This window comes from Nicotiana tabacum, chromosome 23 (assembly GCF_000715075.1).
Source record: "Nicotiana tabacum cultivar K326 chromosome 23, ASM71507v2, whole genome shotgun sequence".
NCBI classification, from domain to species: Eukaryota; Viridiplantae; Streptophyta; class Magnoliopsida; order Solanales; family Solanaceae; genus Nicotiana; species Nicotiana tabacum.
Genome location: NC_134102.1, coordinates 106,824,353 through 106,844,851, shown reverse-complemented (window position 1 = coordinate 106,844,851; position 20,499 = coordinate 106,824,353). Strand labels below are relative to the sequence as shown.

The following is a 20,499-nucleotide window of genomic DNA, read 5'->3' as shown; positions in this document are numbered from 1 at the left end:
ATTATAGTAATTTCAACATAGGAAGGTAGGCATGCTTTCAAATTCGACAATTTAGGCCACAACAGTTAATCTATGTCAATTTCAAGTGAAACAAATATATTATCTCTCAGAAATTACAAGACGGTGATACATGACAGCTGAAGTGCAACAGAAATGAAAGTCAAATTCATCCTCTCAGAGCAACAGTCACTCAGTCCTCTCATTGACTCCAACCTCACAATCACTCATTCCTCTCAATCGCTCAGCACTCGGCACTCGGCACTTAGCACTCAGTAGGTACATGCGCTCACTAGGGATGTGTACAAACTCTGAAGGGGTTCCTTCAGCCCAAGCGCTATAACAAGCCAATCATGGCATAAATCAATGAAACAAGTTGCAGCGTGTAGCCCGATCCCATAAATATCCTCACAATCAGGCCATCGGTCTCACTAAGTCATCAAGCTCTCCAATCTCTCGGGCTCTCAGAAATCATGATAACCAGCCCAAACAGCAATGATATAATGCATCAATAATGAACAATAGAGATCGAGATATAATATGCAAGTAAAGTTGTGACTGAGTACAAAACAACAATTTAGCAGATAATTGAGCATGGGTCGCGCGAACCAACTCCACTATACAGACGTTGAAGTTATATTCCGATAACTTGGGGTAAGAAGGATCCCGAGACCCCAACATCTCTTTATCCTGAAGTGATCTATTGTTTCAACCACGATCGATCCCTCTGTCAACGGTGAACTTGTTTGCTTCTCGAAAGTATCTTCCACGGCCTTCGGTCCGCTCGTAGGGCAAAAACCGGCCCCTCGAAGTCCGTCTGTCCGTGTCGTAGTCATCCTTTGATTTTTCTCTGCTCTTCTCCCGTCCTTTGGCCGATGATTGGTCATCTTTGATCCTTATCTTTGACTCATACCGGTTGTGGACATCTGCCTAAGTTGTTGCTTGAAACTCAAGCAGGCTCTCCTTCAGCTTCCGGGAAGCGTCTGAGCTTCTCGGATTTAATCAGTGGCGAAGCCACATGGTCATAAGGGTGTTCATCATCAAAATATAGCACTGTGTATATAGGTAAAATATTACGTTTTAGAGGTGTATAACACATATTGAACACCCTTGGAGAAATTCCTAGTTTCGCTACTGGATTTAATCCTTTGGTGAATGCTTCAGCTGCCCAATCATCCGGGATAGACAGGAGAAACATTCTTTCTTTCTGGAAACCCTCGTAATAATTCGAATTCTCCCTGTGCGGTCCTGAATATGTCGGCCTTCCGGGCTTGTACTTTTCTGTCCCCGGCATGAGCCTTAATAAAAGAATTCGTGAGCATCTCAAAGGAATCTATGGAATACTCGGGTAATAATGAATGCCACGTTAGAGCTCCCCTCGTGAGAGTTTCTCCAAATTTCTTTAGCAACACTGATACAATTTTGTGAGGAGCTAAATCATTTCCTTTTACTGCACAAGTAGGTGGTAATATGCTCATGTGCGTCTGAAGTCCCGTCATACTTTGGCACTTCAGGCATTTTGAACCGCTTCGGGATTGGTTCTGGTGCCGCACTCGGCTTGTACGGTAATTTAGTATACTTCTTTGAGTCCGGGCCTTTCAATACTGGTGGCGCGCCCGGGATTTGGTCCATGCGGGCGTTTACTTCACTCAGAAACCGTAAAATTTAATTCTTGAGCGGGTCGTTCTCGTTGTTGAGACCGGATCCGCTCCCCCCAGCCCCTTCGGAGCCAACTTCACCCCTGGAGTGTTGTTGTCGACTCTCTGCATTGTTTGGTTTTTGGAAACCCCGGGAGGAATTGGATCTCGTCTGTTTGCATTATTCGAAACCCCCCATAGCGCCTGCTTCAGCTCCGGCATAACCTTATCCTGCCGCGTGAGATGGCCTAGAATGATCACCTGTTGCTTTTGCAGGACCCTCACCGCATCCACGACATGCTCCTCATCAGCATCATCGGGAGTTGTCTCCCGAATCTATCAAGGGTACTGCATGTCATGCACCAGCGTGGCGTCAATCTCCTCATTATGGGTGTCACTGATTGAATCCTCGAAATAAGGTTGATCCCCTCGAATTTCAGGGTTGTGCGTGTTGTTAACAGTGTTATCTACCATTTTCTGTGATTGTTTCTAAGACAAAATAATCAAATCACGTTAGTAAAAAAGGCAAGGATCAATTTAATTGCACGGCTATCTAGGCCCCACAATAGGCGCCAGACTGTTTACCCGTAAAATAGTACAGTTAAATTTATATATGGTTTCTAGACAAGTGAACTAATTTGATCATGAAATAATACAATAATTGAAGAAATGTACAACACTTAGCCTTAAAATATAGATGAAACAGTAGAGATAACAGTTCCGGGAACAAAGTTTCCCGGCACAGCAATGATGAGATCAAAAAGCGGGAAAGTAAGATTGTATTAAGCATTGTATAGAACGTAGTATAAGTTTAGCTAGAAAATTCGTGTCTTTTACAATGATAACTGGGCTCACTATTTATTGTTGTGTCTAGGGAAGGATGTCCTAGGATCGTTCCCTCCTTTAATATCAATTATCAGGGTTATTGATGAAGATGTAACGGTAAATATAAATGCCAGATTCTCTATAACGGGCCGTACCTCTTAATGCGGTGGAATATTCCTTATTAAATGCTACCGGACGCAGAGCATTTAATACATCTTTATGAATGTTATCCCTTCCTGGGACAAGCGGATTGGCTGTGTTCAGTCTTCGGCCATCCCCGTATTGGGTTTCACGTGTCTTTCCTTTAGATGACCACATGTCATATCATATTTTACCTTATACAATCACGGCCCAGAAGAATTCCATGCGGAGTCTTTGCCTTCTGAATGGTATGAGAAAGCTTTCTTAAAATTGAGCCATTTGCTAAAGAATGTGGACTTAGTTGATGGTAAGCTACTCAATGTTAATGACCGTGCCAGAGTTTATGATGAGAGCTTGAAACAAAAGATGTCTACTTTTAAATCAGCGGCTAGGACATTTGTTGGGTGTCCGTCAATGCAAGAAATGATGAAGAAGAATGTGATGGAAACATTAGCTGATTCACAATACGACCAGCCCGTGTATTTTAGTAAAGCTGGCGAGATGGAATCGATTACCATTGATTCCCTCACAAAAAAGTCAAACTTCTTGAATGTGTCTGCTCAACAAAAGAAGCTTGTCAGGCAATCAGTATGTGCACAGGCCACAAAGTACCCGATATGGACAGGGCACTCGGGGAGATATTTACTGGACTGAAATCTGAGATAGATTTTCTAAATAGTAGGTGTCCGAGTAAAGAAATTAAAATGGCGCAGCAAATGGTTGTAACTTGTCAAAAGTTTTTAGAAAGTGCCGCTTCTTATGACCCTGAATCCACTTCATGGATGTGCCTCGCACGTGCCAAAGGCGCGGAGTCACCCACTTCTAACAAGTGGGAAGATGTTCTTGAAATGTTTCTCGACCTTATTAATTGCTTGAGTGAAGAGACAAAATTAACTTTGGAGGTTAAGAAGCTTGAGGTCATGAAAGAAGGGCTTTATCAGATTAGGGATGTTCTGATAGACAAAAGCATTGGATATAAGGAAACTCGCCACCAGGAGAGTTAAGTGCACAAGAAGTTGAGTAAAACATTGGGACAGGATGTTAGTTATGATGGGGAAACTTTATTGTTTGAGTTACAACACAATCATCAATTCATCTGTTTTGTTGCAGATGGTCTAGTTAGACACTACATTTTTATCCCCGGTACAGAAGTTTTTGGAAAAAAGTACGGCGCCAGAATTTTAAAGCCTCTCATTCCTATCGCCAAAAGTTTAGCAAGTTATGCTGATCGTCAGAATTTCTAGCCAAATCTTGGCCACAATCAATGGTAGGATGTGATCATGATGGATGTCATAGTGTGTTATCTATGTAAATAGTGAGTGCTAAAATTATCTTGTTTCAAATCAATGCTGGTTTTCATCGTGCAACAGTCAACTAAACCATTTATAAACAGAACTTGAAGAACGGCATTCTGCTATGTGGAAACTCAACCTAAGTATAAACAGAACTAAACGGTAAACTGCTTTTGTATTGTCATATTTGATCAGAAAATTTGAAATATGCAAATTTTGAAAGCAGTGGAACTGCACTCCACCATCTGAATATACTCGGCCACTTATTACCTCTTTCTGAGTTATATTATTAATAACAAGTCTCTCAAATATGGTTTTATTTTAAGATTGTAGCTAATTACATTCTAATAATTCAGTATGAGTTCTGACTTTTTTTTGTTAGAACATCACAATTTGGAGCAGATACATTTACTATAATTCCCCATCCCCAAGTAGAATTGTGTGAAATTAGACATCATATCCAATACTCTCTTATTCAGGGGAAAAGTACTCTTATTTTTGAAATGTTACAAAAAATTAGCACTGCCCATTTAACTAATACTAACTTTATCTTACTGAAGCATAAACTTTCTACTTTCTAGAACGAGTAAAATAATGAATTAATTGAGGTAATACATTTGCTCACATTATATCGAAAAATAAAACATAATTACAGCTTCTTCAGTGATGCCTGTTTTTATCGAGTGGGATTCACCTCTTCATTTCCCTCAGCCAAAACTTTTAAGGCTTAAATTTCTTTGGCCATCCTCATTCCCTCTTCGGTCCGTGGTTCACTCTATTGTAGTAGATGCACACAAGCTGATCACTGAAAAGCTACATAAGAAGGTTTTGTGACAAAATACCTAGATGTTGACAATCTGATGTAATGCCCAATGCGAAAAAACGTAAATGGCTTAACTCTGGGCCATTCAACATAATAGTAGTAGCTTGAGCAAAAAAAGTTTGTTTAAGAACTGGGTAGGGGCCGCGCGAACGCAGGCCCCTACTGCCACAAATTATGACATAGGCTCGACCACTTGAGCCGACCTTAGGCGGGCGCCCCTCCAAAGTGCAATGGAAGTCACCAACCTAGGCCATGGGTCTTATTGATCGCCCATTGACCCCGTCCAGGTAAGTACGTTTCACTGCTGCTCCTTGTCATGCTTTTATACACCTCTTGATACTCAGTTTTCTTTGTGTCAGCCGATCAGGGACTTTGTGCTTTTCTTTTCCCTTATTTGGTAAGGAAAGCAAGAGTGAGCCATCCACTTTCTGCGTGTTTTCCCCTTGCTTTCGTTTCGTTTTTTATTTATAGCACGCCTGATAGATAATAAACAGATTTTTTCGAATCTCTTGAAAGTATAATACCAAAAACCATCTTTTGGATTAAGGGTGCTGTTTAGAACCTGAAGTTAGCAAGAATGACAAAAACGTATGATTGAACTTCCTGGGAGAAAATAATGTGCACCCCCTGGCTGCTGGGTAAACCAATATTTTGCTTTCTGAGTTAATTCATAGTTACCAGAACAAAAAGGATCGATCTTAACCATAGGTCTCTAAAGAGGATAGCACATTTCTTCTCAAGATTGTATGACATCCAGTTTCCAAAAGTAAAGTTCAGTTTTGTAATATGGCCAAATTTTCATGACATTTACCGTGACATAATATTTATTATAACAAATTTGTGGTTCATGACATCTGCCATGACATAATATCTATTATAACAAATTTATGGATCATGACATTTGCCATGACATAATATCCATTATTAGGCCAAGGATTTCTTGCTATAAATAGAGGAGTTTCTCCTTATTTGAAAACACACCAATTCAAGAGCTTTTTACTCTTATCTTTCTTTCTCCTCCTTTATTTCATTATAGAGTATTTTGTAAGAGAGTGAGTGTTGGGAAACACTTGTGTGAACCCTTTCTTTGGAGTGATCTTGTGAGGTTATTCTCTTGGGGTATTTGGGAGTAATTAGAGTATTTACTCTAATTTTGTGCTCTCTTTTGTACTCTTGTTGGTATAGTGAAATTGCTCCTCTCCGCTTGTGGACGTAGGTCACCTTGATCGAACCACGTTAAATTTGTGTCTTCTTTATATTCTTTAATTGTTGTTATTATCAACTTTCATTGTCTTTGTTATTGTCATTATACCATTGTTTGGCTAAATTCCGCACTACCCGGGTTTCCGATCCTAACAAATTGATATCAGAGCCAGATTTAACCGGGTTAGTTTAAATAGCCAAAATAACTCTAACAAAATCTTATGTTGAGAAATTTGACCGAAGTGCAAACTTCGGAATGTGACAATTAAAGATGGAAGCTATCCTAATTCAGGATGGCTTAGATTTGGCACTGCAAGGAAAGGAGAAGATCCCGGATAAAATGACGGACGAGGAGTTTGCCGTCATAGACAAAAAGGCAAAAGCAGGTATTATTTTAAATCTTTCAAATGAGGTTTTGCGTGAAGTTACAACAGAAAGCTCAGCCAAAGGCATATGGGAAAAGCTTAAAACCCTATATCTGAAAAGAACAGTAGAAAACAGGCTTTACCTAAAGCAAAAACTCTACACTTTTCGTATGGCTGAAGGTACCTCTATACTTACACATCTTGATACTTTTGATGCTGAAATCAAAGATGAGGATCAAGCTGTGTTATTATTTGTTTCCTTACCCCAGTCGTTTAAACATATAAGAGATACTATGCTTTATGGAAAGGATAATATCTCTTATAAAGATATCAAATCTATTTTGAAATCAAAAGAACAAATAGATAGAGATATTACTGGGAAAACTAGTGGGAACCAAGGGGAAGGCTTATTCATAAGAGGTAGATCCAATAAGAAAGATTCAAGTAGTGAGAAACCTAAATCAAGGTCAAAATCCAGATACAGAAATGTCATGTGCAAATATTGTCACAAGAAATGTCATATTATTTCTGAATGCGTTAAATTGAAAAACAAAGAAAAGCATACAGAAAAGAAAAATGAGCACAAAAATACTGACACTGCCGAAGCAAGTGTAGCTGCTGATGAGACTGAGGGAACTATTTTTTTAGCAACTAATAATAGTTTCAAATCTAACAATGAGTGGATTTTAGATTCGGGTTGTTCTTATCATATGTGTCCCAGTCGGGATTTATTTACCACATATGAATCTATTGGAGGTGGGGTTGTCTTGATGGGCAACAATGCTGCCTGCAAAGTTATTGGAAAAGGTACAGTCCGAATCAAAATGCACGATGGTGTGGTGAGAACTCTCACCGATGTTAGACATGTTCCTGACTTGAAGAAAAATCTCATCTCTTTGGGCACTCTAGAATCTCTTGGGTGCAAGTACACATGTGAAGGTGGAGTTCTGAAAATTTCTCATGGTGCTCTTGTGATCATGAAAGCACGCAGATCTGGTACGTTGTATACTCTTTTGGGATCTACTGTTACAGGTGCTGCTGCAGTTTCAATATCAGATAAATTAGATTCCGACATCACCAAATTGTGGCATATGCGATTGGGGCATATGAGTGAAAAAGGTCTTTCCATTCTCAGCAAAAGACGTCTCTTATGTGGCCAAAGTACCGAAAATATGGAGTTCTGTGAACATTATGTGTTCGGAAAGCAGAAAAGAGTCAACTTCAAATCTCCAACGATTCATAGAACAAAAGGTACTTTGGATTACATTCATTCAGATCTTTGGGGTCCTTCACGTACCCCATCAAAAGGTGGTGCCAGGTATATGTTAACTTTCATTGATGATTATTGAAGGAAAGTTTGGGTTTATTTCCTGAAAAATAAAAGTGATGTTTTCTTAAATTTCAAACAATGGAAAGTTTTGATTGAGAAGCAAATAGGAAAACATGTTAAGCGGCTTAGAACAAATAATGGCTTGGAATTTTGTAACGATGAATTCAACGAATTTTGCAAGAATGAAGGAATTGCTCGACATCGTACTGTGAGAATGACACCTCAGCAAAATGGTGTGGAAGAAAGGGTGAATAGAACTCTTTTGGAAAGGGCTCGTTGCATGATTTCAAATGCTAGGTTGACAAACGCCTTTTGGGCAGAAGCTATCTCTACAACTTGTTATATTGTCAACCGAGCTCCCTTCTGCACCTTTGAACTTTAAGACTCCAAAGAAAATGTGGTAAGGTACTCCTGCTAATTATTCTGATTTAAAGATATTTGGTTGCCCTGCATACATGCATGTAAATGATGGAAAATTAGAGCCAAGGGCTAAAAAGTGCATTTTCCTTGGGTATGCATCTGGGGTGAAAGGATACCGACTATGGTATCCTGATCCCACGACACCAAAATTTATAATTAGCAGAGATGTAACCTTTGATGAATCCTCTATGTTACAGTCTAGAAAAGAGTCTTCTAGTTCTTGTAATACAGATAAAGGAAAGAGTACACAGAACCAGTTGGAGATTGAGATTGGCATTCCTTCTGAGCCAAGCTCATCAACTTTGGAGCAAAATACAGTTGATACTCATGAAGTTGAGACATAAGCTAAAATTTCTGAAGTTGAGACTCCTGAAGTTGAACCAGAAGAAGAGGAGTATTCTATAGCCAAACATAGACCAAGAAGAGAAGGTAAACAACCATAAAGGTTTGGAGATTATGTTGCATTTGCTTTTTCAGTTGCACAGGAAACTGAAGAAATTGGAAAACCATCAAAATATTCAGAAATAGTTTCTGGTGCTGACTCAGACAAGTGGCTGATTGCAATGAATGAAGAAATTGAGTCTCTCCACAAGAATGGTACTTGGTCTCTTGTGAAGCCGCCATCAGGAAAAAGAATTGTTGGTTGCAAATGGGTCTTCAAGAAAAAGGATGGCATTCCAGGGGTTGAAGATGCAAGGTATAAGGCACGATTAGTTGCAAAGGGCTATAGTCAGGTACAAGGAGTTGATTTTAATGATATTTTCTCACCTGTTGTTAAACATAGCTCTATTCGTATCTTGCTTGCCTTCGTTGCCATGTATGATTTGGAATTAGAACAACTTGATGTTAAGACAGCTTTCTTACATGGCGAACTTGAGGAACAAATATACATGCATCAACCCGAAGGATTTAAAATTGAAGGAAAAGAAGATCATGTTTGCTTGTTGAAGAAATCCCTGTACGGATTAAAGCAGTCTCCAAGACAATGGTATAAAAGGTTTGATTCCTTTATGTTGGGTCATGGTTATTCGAGGAGCATGTATGATAGTTGTGTTTACTTCCGGAAGTTAAATGATGGTTCATTTGTGTACCTATTATTATATGTTGATGACATGCTCATTGCTACTAAAGATTTAACATAAATTCACAATTTGAAAAGTCAGCTGAAAAGTGAATTTGAGATGAAAGATTTGGGAGCAGCTAAGAAAATCCTTGGCATGGAGATCAAAAGAGATCGAAAAGCCAACAAGCTATTTCTGACCCAGAAGAAGTACTTGGAGAAAGTCTTGGAGAGGTTTGGCATAAAAGATGCTAAACCAGTTAGTACCCCTCTTGCTGCTCATTTTAAGTTATCAGTTGCTCAGTCCCCGCAGTCAGAGGAAGAAGAGAGGTACATGGCACAGGTTTCTTATTCCAGTGCAGTCGGCAGTATTATGTATGCAATGGTTTGTACACGTATAGACATTTCACAAGCAGTGAGTGTGGTAAGCCGGTATATGGCTTTCCCTGGTAAAGTACATTAGCATGCTGTGAAATGGATTATCAGATACTTGCGAAGTACTTTAAACACATGTTTGGAATTTGGGAGAAATACTAACACTTTGGTTGGTTTTATAGACTCATATTATGCAGGTGATCTTGACAAAAGAAGATCACTGACAGGCTATGTATTTTGTATTGGTGGTTGCGCTATTAGTTGGAAAGCTACATTGCAACATGTAGTAGTTTTATCTACTACCGAAGCAGAATATATGGCAGTGACCGAGGCGATCAAAGAAGCTTTATGGTTGAAGGGTCTATTTGCGGAACTTAGTTTACACCAAGGTGGTATTACCATTTTCTGTGATAGTCAAAGTGCCATTCACTTGACTAAAGATCAAATGTATCATGAGAGGACGAAACACATTAATATAAAGTATCATTTCATCCGAGAAACCATTGCTGAAGGAAAAGTCTCTGTTCAGAAGATCAACACTAGAGAAAATCCTGCTGACATGTTCACAAAACCTCTTCCAGTGTCCAAGTTCAAGCTTTGCCTGAACTTGATTGGCATTTATGAAGAATGATTTTTCCCATTGGGGTTTTTGCGGAGAAGGTGGAGCAAATTTACTATATATAAGCCTAAATTAGGCCAAGGTGGAGATTTATAATATGGCTAAATTTTCATGACATTTGTCATGACATAATATCCATTATAACAAATTTGTGGTTCATGACATTTGCCATGACATAATATCCATTATAATAAATTTATGGATCATGACATTTGCCATGACATAATATCCATTATTAGGCCAAGGATTTCTTGCTATAAATAGAGGAGTTTGTCCTCATTTGAAAACACACTAATTCAAGAGCTTTTCACTATTGTCTTTCTTTCTCCTCCTTTATTTCATTATAGAGTATTTTGTAAGAGAGTGAGTGTTGGGAAATACTTGTGTGAACCCTTTCTTTGGAGTGATCTTGTGAGGTTATTCTCTTGGGGTATTTGGGATTAATTAGAGTATTTACTCTAATTTTGTACTCTCTTTTGTACTCTTGTTGGTATAGTGAAATTGTTCCTCTCCGTTTGTGGACGTAGGTCACCTTGACTGAACCACGTTAAATTTGTGTCTTCTTTATATTCTTTAATTGCCGTTATTATCAACTTCCATTGTCTTTGTTATTGTCATTATACCATTGTTTGGCTAAATTCCGCACTACCCGGGTTCCGATCCTAACAAGTTTGATAAGTGATGTTCATTTCCATTCTGAGAAATTAACTTAGGAAGAGCCCCAAACCATTCACACTTGGTTCTTCAGCTAGTATGCCTATCAAACAACTCGTTAAAGGTTGAATCTAGAATTGTAGGGAGAACTCAAAGAGTATAGGCGTATGCCATTTTATATGTCACAGCAAGTTCTGGCTTACTCTTCTACTTTCGATGTGGGACTCAACTCACTCCTTTTCCTCCATCAGGTTCTATTGAACTTTGAGACATCAAAATATACTTCTCCTTCTTCTTCTTCTTCTTCTTCAGTTGCTCCCCCATTCCTTCACTTTTGATATGTGACAATCTACTGTTTCAAAATTTTTAGAGGAACTAATATAAATACTGAGGTTACAATTGTACAAATTAAAAAATAAGTAATAGATAGGCTGGAAGTAAGTAGGAACTCAAGGAAAGCACGGAAATGCAGAGGTTTTTTGCAAGTAATAGCCGTATAGTTCAGATATGTTGAGGCCATTACTCACAGTTTCTTGTGAGGAGGTGCTCTTTAGTTTGTAACTGTTTGATTGATATGAATGGTAATTCACAATGTTAACAAAAAACAAAATAGAACTGACTTCTGCCTTCCATCTCTTTCATTTTTTCGATTCATTTAAGCTATGTATTGCTTCAGTTTTTGGTTATTCTGAAGAAGTACATGCTGACAATCTTATCGACGAAATGTCCATAGAATGGTGTTGTACTTTATATACTGAATTTCCAATGCAAGTTTAGTTATTAAGCTTATAATAAAGGACCAATTGGCTGAATAAGAAAACAAAGCAGCTGGTTCTTTGCGTTGGCGTCAATATGGCATTGAACTATGTAAGGAGCTAACTTGCTTTCTTCTTCTTAGGGCTCTGAGTGTCATCTGAACGACTCCTTTCGTTGCAAGCCAGGGCATTTCTGCCACAATATTCACTTGCAGTGGTGGCTGATATGGTGATATCTGGAAGTCATTATTTTGCTCTCAGCATTCTTGGCGCAGCACAGATGACAATATAATGCATCATAACTTTGTGCTCATGTTCTTTTGAGTCCACTACTGCAACTAATATAACCAGTTTGGTGAAGGGAAGTGATCATCTTATCATTTGGTTCAAAAGTCAAAACGTGGGCGACTTTAGTAAAAAGAAACTATGCTGTGCGGCTTAGAAATCTGTTTTAGCTAAATTAGCTTTTCCAAGTTCTGATTAAGAACAATGGAGCAGAAAAACTTTCCCATATTCCTATTGGAGTGTTTCCCGTATGATCAGTTCATACTTCTCTCTTTTTTTGGACATAAACGGGTGCTTACATTAATTTACTATCTTTAAGGAGACATTGTTAATCAACCGATCCACAGGTCAAACTGATGTTTTTGGTGCTTCTTCTTTGCAGTATTTGCACTAGCTAATCTTTCTGAGCAAATGTAAGATTATGGAATTGTAGCATTTGGTGGAGTTCCTTAGCTCAACGCAAAGATCTTACATTTTATGGAACTTTGGGAGTAAAGTATTTGGTGGAATTCGCATAGGTCAATGCAAAGATCCTACATCTTTTCAGGGGCCATTTCCTCCTCATCATTCGGGCGGAGTTAGAGTTCTAGTTACGATTCGTTAGAACCAGTAGCTTCCGCCAAAACTATGTATTTGTGTTAAGAAATCTACTAAATATGTATAAATAATTATTCAGAACCCATTAAACTATCTTTTCTAGAATCCAGATCGCATAATCTTTTCAGGGGCCATTTCCTCCTCATCATTCGGGCGGAGTTGGAGTTCTAGTTACGATTTATTAAGAAAGTAGAATTCGCATATTATATAAATTCATTCCAAATATAATATAATACCCAAAGTTAAAAATAAAACAAATAATAGGAAAGTTATATACAGACAAAAATAATTTTAAGATAAAGCCTAAAATATAACGAAAGTAATTCCAACATTTCATTATATAAAGAGCAAAATATGTAATGTTTCTGGCAAAAAAAAAAAATGTAACGTTCGGTGCTGGAATTGGCTTATATGAGGCTCTCATCCTGGACTTAAAAGTCTCATGGATATGATGTCGTGGGCAAGATTGTTTTAAAATATACTTTCATAAACTTTTTAACCACTGTAATTATTAATTCTAGATTACTAATTCTATGAACTACCATAGAAATATTACCTCTCTGAAGCTCACAAAATCTAGCAAAAGTTGTTTAATTGTATCTTTACACTCTAGATAGAAATTGTAGGGAAATGACACGAGTAAATAACGATAATACTGCAATAATATTATTTGTAAGCAGATACACGAATTGGCTTGAGTCGTGCTAGCCACTGTCCTAAAAACTATTTCAGCAATGTGAAATATTTTTTCAAGATTAAATAAGCCTACCTCTATTTATTTAGAGGATACAGGAATGAGCAAAATCAAATAATAAATCCAGCAGGTTCAGAAAATTGGAAAGAAGAATTAATAATAATAATAGGTAATGATTGTAGGAAGAAAGTAATGATTAGCAAGATGAATTCTTGGTTGAGAATTTGGGTTAGTATGATGCTAATCCACAACCTATTTATAGGCAATTAGGGAGGTTGCATGTATGACAAGTGTGGAGAGTCTTTTAATACTTGTCGAAATATATTAGTCCACTTGACTTCAATATTAATAAGTGTACCTAGTTTTCCATGCATGAAGACACATGGTAGATTTACATAGCCACTTGTCAAAGCCCTTCAACACTTGGCTTTAAGGCTTCATGCAAGAAGCCACTTGGAAATAGATAGGACACTTGTAAAATAAAAAGACACATGACTATTTTAAAATTTTGAAAATACTCGTACAATCCCCACATATTTTCAAAATTTATAGGAGAAGGATAAAAAAAATGAAAGAATTGACTTGCTAGATTTGCATGGTCTAAATGTAATGGGTTTGGTGTCTTCAGGACTATGAACCAAACTTAGACCAATAAAACTTAACTCACATAATTACTGGTGAAATATAATATTTCTATGAAGCAATAATTCTTATTATAAGTCATAGATTTTATCAATCACATTTCGACCCTCGCCCAACCTAGGCCATGTGCTGTGTTGATCGCCAATTGACCCCGTCCAGGTAAGTATGTTCCATGTTGCTCCTTGCCCTGCTTCTATACCCCTCCAACAACGTAGTAACAAAAAAAAAAGATAACAACAATAATAATCATAATAATAGTAAGTTCTCAACTTAGTAACAAAGCAATTAATCTGAAGTAGATGTTGCCACATAAGTCAACATTCAGTCAACCTTTTCAACTTAAGCTTTCAACCTTAAGACTAAGTGTCTCAATTCATTCCGAAATCTCTCCGGACCCAAACCGACTACCCCGGCAAGTCACATAACAGTTATAAAGTACAAAATGAGCAGTAAATAGAGGAACGGGGCCACAACTGGTCGGGTCGTTACAACCTCCCAAAGTACAAGGAATTGTAAAGCTGCCTAGATCACCAAGTTTCTGTGGAAGCTTATTTTGAAGTATAGCACTACATTTTTCTGTAAGTTTAACCACTGAAACTTCTTCCAATTTTCTTTTACTTGACAAAATTTCTTTAAGAAATTTAGCATATGCCGGCATTTGCTTCAAAGCATTTGTAAAAGGTATGTTAATGTAAAGTTGTTTTAAACTTTCTAGAAAGTTTGAGAATTGTTTGTCAAGCTTTTCTCTTTTTAGTATTTGGGGAAAGGGGAGGGGTACAGAGTAAGGATTCGTCATCAATTCATTTTCTTGTACCTTTTTTTCCTTTATTTTTTTGTATTTTTAGAAGTTCAAAGTCTCTTTTATTCTCACCTTCATTTATTTGTTCCACTTCTTGTGGCTTTCCTTGTCTATCTGCATATAGATTATCAAGAGATTTACCAGACCGCAGAGAGATGGCTTGGAGATATTCCTTTGGATTTTTTTCGGTGTTACTTGGTAGAGCACTTTTTATTTGTCTAGACATGAGGGTTGCTAATTAGCTCATCTGGATTTTCAAATTCTTGATTGCTGAATTTTGACTTTCAACTTTCTCGCTTGTAGCTTTAATGAATTTGTACATCATGTCTTCAAGGCTTTGTTGATGAGCTCTTTGGGGCTGTTGTTGATATGGCTGAAAATCTTGTTGCCCTCTATTTTGATTTTGAAAACCAGGTGGTCCCTGTGCCTGCTGCTTTTGATTGAAAAATCTTTGAGGATTTTCAGCACCATTTAGGTTACTCCATTAGAATCCCGGATGTTTTTGTGCCATAGGACTACCGAATGGATAACTGGTTCTATAACCAATAGCATTTACGTGTTCTTCATTTTGTGTTGAAGCTTGGCACTCATGATTGAGATGATTACCTCCACAAACATCACAGTTCTCATGTTGAGATGATGATTGGGTAATTTACCTGAAAATCCTCAACATTTTGTGTCAGAGTTGCAATTTGTTGTGCTAATGAACTCCAAGCCTCAACTTGATTGACTCCTGCTGCTTTCTTGACAATCATTCTGTCTGAGGGCCATTGAACAATATTTTTTGAAATTTCATTGAACAATTGTATGGCTTCTGTAGTGGTTTTGCTCATTATGGATCCTCCTGATGCTGCATCAAATACATTTATAGCAGAGGGTTTAAGACCATGATAAAAAATATACAAGATATCAGGATCTTGGATACCATGGTGTAAAAATTTTCTTAACATTGCTTTTAATCATTCCCATGCTTGGTATACAGATTCAGAATCTGTCTGCATAAAATTATTGATTTCTTGCCTCATTTTAAATATTTTTGCAGGTGAAAAATATTTATTAAAAAATTTCTGAGTCATTTGGTCCCATGTAGTGATTGAACCTCTTGGCAGACTTCGCAACCATATTTTTGCTTTACCTTTTAATGAAAAAGGAAAAAGCCGCAACCTGATAGCGTCAGTTGTGACTCCATTATACCTGCAAGTTTCAACTAATTCAAGAAAATCAATTAGATGGGTGTGAGGATATTCACTCGCATCACCAGTAAACTGACATGACTGTTGAATGGTTTGAATCAAGCCTGTGCGAATTTCAAAGTTGTTTGCTGCAATTGGTGGTCTTCTCACACTTTATTCTCCTTCAAAATGATCCAGCCTTGCATAATCTCTGAGTATTCTGTCACGTCGTGGAGCCACCTCATCGGACTATTCTTTCACTAGATGTGGTGGAAGTTGGTTATTGTTAAGCTCTTCAATCTCCATTTCTTCGCAAGCTATACTTTGAGGAGATGATGTTTGTCCTTTCCTGCGTAAACGAAGAGATTTTTCAATTTCTGGGTCGTAACTCGCCAACTCTTTTGTAGAAGAGCGGGTCATAAACTACCCCGAAATCCTTAAAGCAAAGATTTGTTTTTTGAAAGAAAATCAAACTTAGTTCCTAAGATAGTACTAGTGACAATAAAAGAAAAAAAATGTATATATAAAAATCAAAATAATAGTAATAATTAGTAGAACTAGTGATAAGAAATAATTTCTTTTAATTTATGAAAAGAGCTAGCTGATCTTTAAAATAATAGTATGATATTGTAGAGTAAAATAAAAATTAAAAATATTGAAGAAAGAAAACAATAGTAAATAGTAATATTGTTAATAAGAAAAAACTAGGTGAAAAGAAAATGTAACTAGTATTAATAGTTACAGTAGTAACCAAAAAAAAAAGATAACAACAATAATAATTATAATAATAGTGAGTTCTCAACTTAGTAACAAAACAATTAATCTGAAGTAGATGTTGCCAATCCCCGGCAACGGCATCAAAAATTTGACGAGTGTCTGGCGTATATAAAATTTAAACCGTACTCTGTCAAATTATAGTATAGAAAGAAGTCGAAACCACAGAGATTGGTTTATCTATTCTACAGCCGTTTCTTTTTTTAATTACTATTTGAGAAAATCAGGAAGAGTTGAGTTGTGAATTAACTAACTAAAAGTGCATTAATAGAGCAATAGAAAATATTTTATTTTTCATAAATATAATAAAAAGGTGTTGGGATCATAACTTCACTTAATATTTCTATTATTAATAGATAAATTATACTTCAATTTTTATTTCTTACAAATGTATAAGTGCCTCTCACAATTACATTTATATATTATTACTTAAGTTGAACAATTAATTGTAATCCTCTCGGTTATACAAATTAATCATCAAAATAGTAATATTAAAGAGCCAAAAATATATGTTTAAACTAAAACTTACTTTTTTTAGTAAGTCCCTTTCGGTTACCTTACTTGTTATAACTAATTACTACAATATTTGCCTCTTTCGATTACAAATAAGTGTAGAATCAATTTTAACATATAAGAGTTAGATGTCACTAAATAAAAGTTAACGTCTATCAATACCAAAATTAACTATGTTCTCTTCCGCCTCTTTCGATTACAGAATTAGTAAGAATTTAATATGGAGTACGAAATAGATAGATGTTAACAAATTAAATAACACCTAACTATAAAGCAGATAAAATTTAAATGGAAAAAACTTCAGCTCAAACATGTAAAATTGAGGGATAATATCTACTATTATATAGAAATATTAAGATATGTCATTCTCCCAACACAAGAAAAGTTACTCCATAATGGAGTTAGTACTGACAGCGAAAATATTCTTGCCCATTAAATAAGAAAATAGAAAGAAATATTCAAGAGAATAATCCCCCCTATTTAATTAAAAATAGGTGCTAGAGTAGTTTCCAATATTATAATTTATTCGGAACTAGAAATGAAGACACTATTAAAGCTAAAAGAAGAAAAGAAAGTACTGAAAGAAGCAAGGAAAAGAAGAAGCTCTCCTCTCAATTTTCCGTTGTAGTGAGAAGCTCAATGTAGTGCTATTTATAGATGAAAAAGTATATTATGTATATTGATTTCTCACATATATTTTTCCAAGTTGGCAACTTGCATGTGCTTGTAGTTGTAAAGTTTGCTAAAATGTAATCCTCCAAATCGGCAAGTGGGCCACTTGCTTGGATGTTTTCACATGCACAAATACTTTCATCATTTGTAAAGCTGCATACACCACTTTACTTTTAACTTTTCAGCATTATAGTTCTTCTTTGCAAATTTGGAAAGTGAACTTTTTCTTCTCATTGTACCTTTTTTTTTTTAGTTTAATTATTTCCTGCAAAGAAAGAAAAAATATTAGTACTAAAAATTAGATTTCAGCTCAACTTATGCATGATATTTTTCTCTTATTAGGGTCATTTCCTCCTCATCATTCAGGCAGAGGCGGAGTTGGAGTTCTAGTTACAGTTCGTCAGAACCATTAGCTTCAGCCAAAACCCTGCATTTGTGTTAAGAAATCCACTTAATGTGTATAAATAATTATCTAGAACTCATTAAGCTGCCTTTTCTTGAATCTAGAACCCATTATAAATTCAAATTCTAGATCCGCCTACATGAATATGCAACCTGATTGAAATATAGCTATGGCCTATGGAAGGAGGGATTGGGAGAGATTGTTAATGTGATCAACAATAGTTTTTTTTCATTATGGTTTATAGATGTTGATCTCCGGATGCATAAAAGTTACTCTCCAACTGTTTTCTGTTTTCTAGATAATTTCCCAAACTAGTCATTTTTATCCATGTAACGGTGAGTACAAAAATCGTGTACTAGTCTTCACTCTTCATAGTTAACCATATATTTGATGTGTAATGTGTCTTATTGAGAAAACTTGTTGAGAGGCGCGTGAGAGCTTAAAAAAAGTCCACCAACCATTTGTAAAAGAAGTTTGATTTGTAATGGATTTCTCTTGAATTTGTGGAAAATAAGTCGTGGATGATGACATGTGTACCTAAGGGACAAATCATTTTTTTGTAATAATATTAATTTATTACTAATAAACATCAATTATGGAATGGGAAGAGAATCAAAGTAGTACTCCAATAAAGAGATTGTAATGGAAAAATTAAGGAAAACGAAGAAAATAGAAATCGATTCTAAATCTTGAAATACTTCTACCAAAGAGTCTTTTTCTCTTCGAATTCATATCATAGCCACCATAAGGATTTGATATTGCTATATAGCGCTCGGTAGAGACAAACGGCTTGGCCTTTCTTTTGGAGAAATAATAAAAGATGAATTTTTCAGAATTAAAATGTAAGAGACGACATCATTTTCGTTTTGCTAATAGTGATATATGAATTCTTTTACTGAATTCAGATGTCGTCGGCAAGATTGTTTTAAAATATACTTTCACAAACTTTTTAACCACTGTAATTATTAATTCTAGATTACTAATTCTATGAAGTACCGCAGAAATATTACCTCTCTGAAGCTCACAAAATCTAGCAAAAGTTGTTTAATTGTATCTTTACACTCTATAGATAGAAATTGTAGGGAAATGACACGAGTAAATAACGATAATATTGGAATAATATTATTTGTATGTAGATACACGAATTGACTTGAGTCGTGCTGGCCACTATCCTAAGAAACTATTTCAGCAATGTGAAATGTTTCCCCAGAATTAAACAAGTCTACCTCTATTTATTTAGAGAATACAGGAATGAGCAAAATCAAATAATAAATCCAGCAGGTTCAGAAAATTGAAAAGAAGAATTAATAATAATAGGTAATGATTGTAGGAAGAAAGTAATAAATAGCAAGATGAATTCTTGGTTGAGAATTTGGCTTAGTATGATGGCTAATCCACAACCTATTTATAGGCAATTAGGGAGGTTGCATGTATGACAAGTGTGGGGAGTCTTTTAATACTTGTCGAAATATATTAGTCCACATGGCTTCAATATTAACAAGTGTACCTAATCTTCCATGCATGAGGACACATAGTAGATTTGCATAGCCACTTGTCAAAGCTCTTCAACATTTGTCTTTAAGGCTTCATGCAAGAAGTCACTTGGAAATAGATATGACACTTATAAAATAAAAAGACACGTGGCTATTTTAAAATTTTGAAAATACTCCTACAATCCCCACATATTTTCAAAATTTATAGGAGAAGGATAAAAAATGGAAGAATTGACTTGCTGGATTTGCATGGTCCAAATATAATGGGTTTGGTGTCTTTAGGACTATGAACCAAACTTAGACCAATAAAACTTAACTCACAGAATTACTGGTGAAATATAATATTTCTATAAACCAATAATTCTTATTGTAAGTCAAAGATTTTATCAATCACATTTCGACCCTCATAATTTTGCTGTTAAAAGCGGTTTTGTGCCACTAGGCCATGCGCGTGCCTGGTTATTCATGAGAGATCTAGAGACGAGGCCAAAATCTCATATGAACGGCCCACTCTACTCTCATATAGGTAAATTCATCAAGTGTATACTGCTTTTAAATACACCATCCATAAGGAATATGAATTCATTTAGAGCTATAACTAAGTCTCTCAATTAGTAGCAGTCAAGCACTCTCATTTAGTGCTTTAGTGCCAATATCGACTTGTTATTACCCATATGAACTTACTTCATGGGATCTCCAACCACATAGGTTGGGTTACCATCTCTATTGACAACATGTCGGCCTTAACCCCGTCTCTTTTGAGGTTTGAAGAATTAATTTTCTTCCCATAGATTTAGTCAGAGGATCAGCCAAATTAACTTTTGACTTCACATAATCAATGAAAATTATTCCATCTCTCAGCAACTACTTTATGACATCATGTCTTAATTTTATGTGTCTACTTTTACAATTATAAGATTTATTCTTTTCAATAGCTATTGCCGCTTGACAATCTCAAT

General features: G+C 36.2%; 1 protein-coding gene and 1 non-coding gene across 2 annotated transcripts; one reads left to right on the top strand and one right to left on the bottom strand.

Moving 5' to 3' along the window:
- Window positions 1-2,966: 2,966 nt before the first annotated feature.
- LOC142177324 (uncharacterized) lies at window positions 2,967-3,604 on the top strand. The gene is made up of 2 exons (XM_075245798.1): window positions 2,967-3,181; window positions 3,283-3,604. Exons 1-2 carry the CDS (start codon window positions 2,967-2,969, stop codon window positions 3,602-3,604), a joined length of 537 nt encoding a protein of 178 aa, XP_075101899.1.
- A 1,245-nt stretch (window positions 3,605-4,849) lies between these two features.
- LOC142177841 (U1 spliceosomal RNA) lies at window positions 4,850-5,010 on the bottom strand. The gene has a single exon (XR_012706387.1). It is a non-coding gene; the product is annotated as a U1 spliceosomal RNA (small nuclear RNA).
- Between the last annotated feature and the right edge of the window lie 15,489 nt (window positions 5,011-20,499).

Coding starts and splice junctions, on each gene's coding strand:
- LOC142177324 (XM_075245798.1), top strand. CDS start 2,967: ATGTCTACTTTTAAATCAGCGGCTAGGACATTTGTTGGGTGTCCGTCA. Junction 3,182..3,282: donor CAACAAAAGAAGCTTGTCAG/GCAATCAGTATG, acceptor TCTAAATAGTAG/GTGTCCGAGTAAAGAAATTA.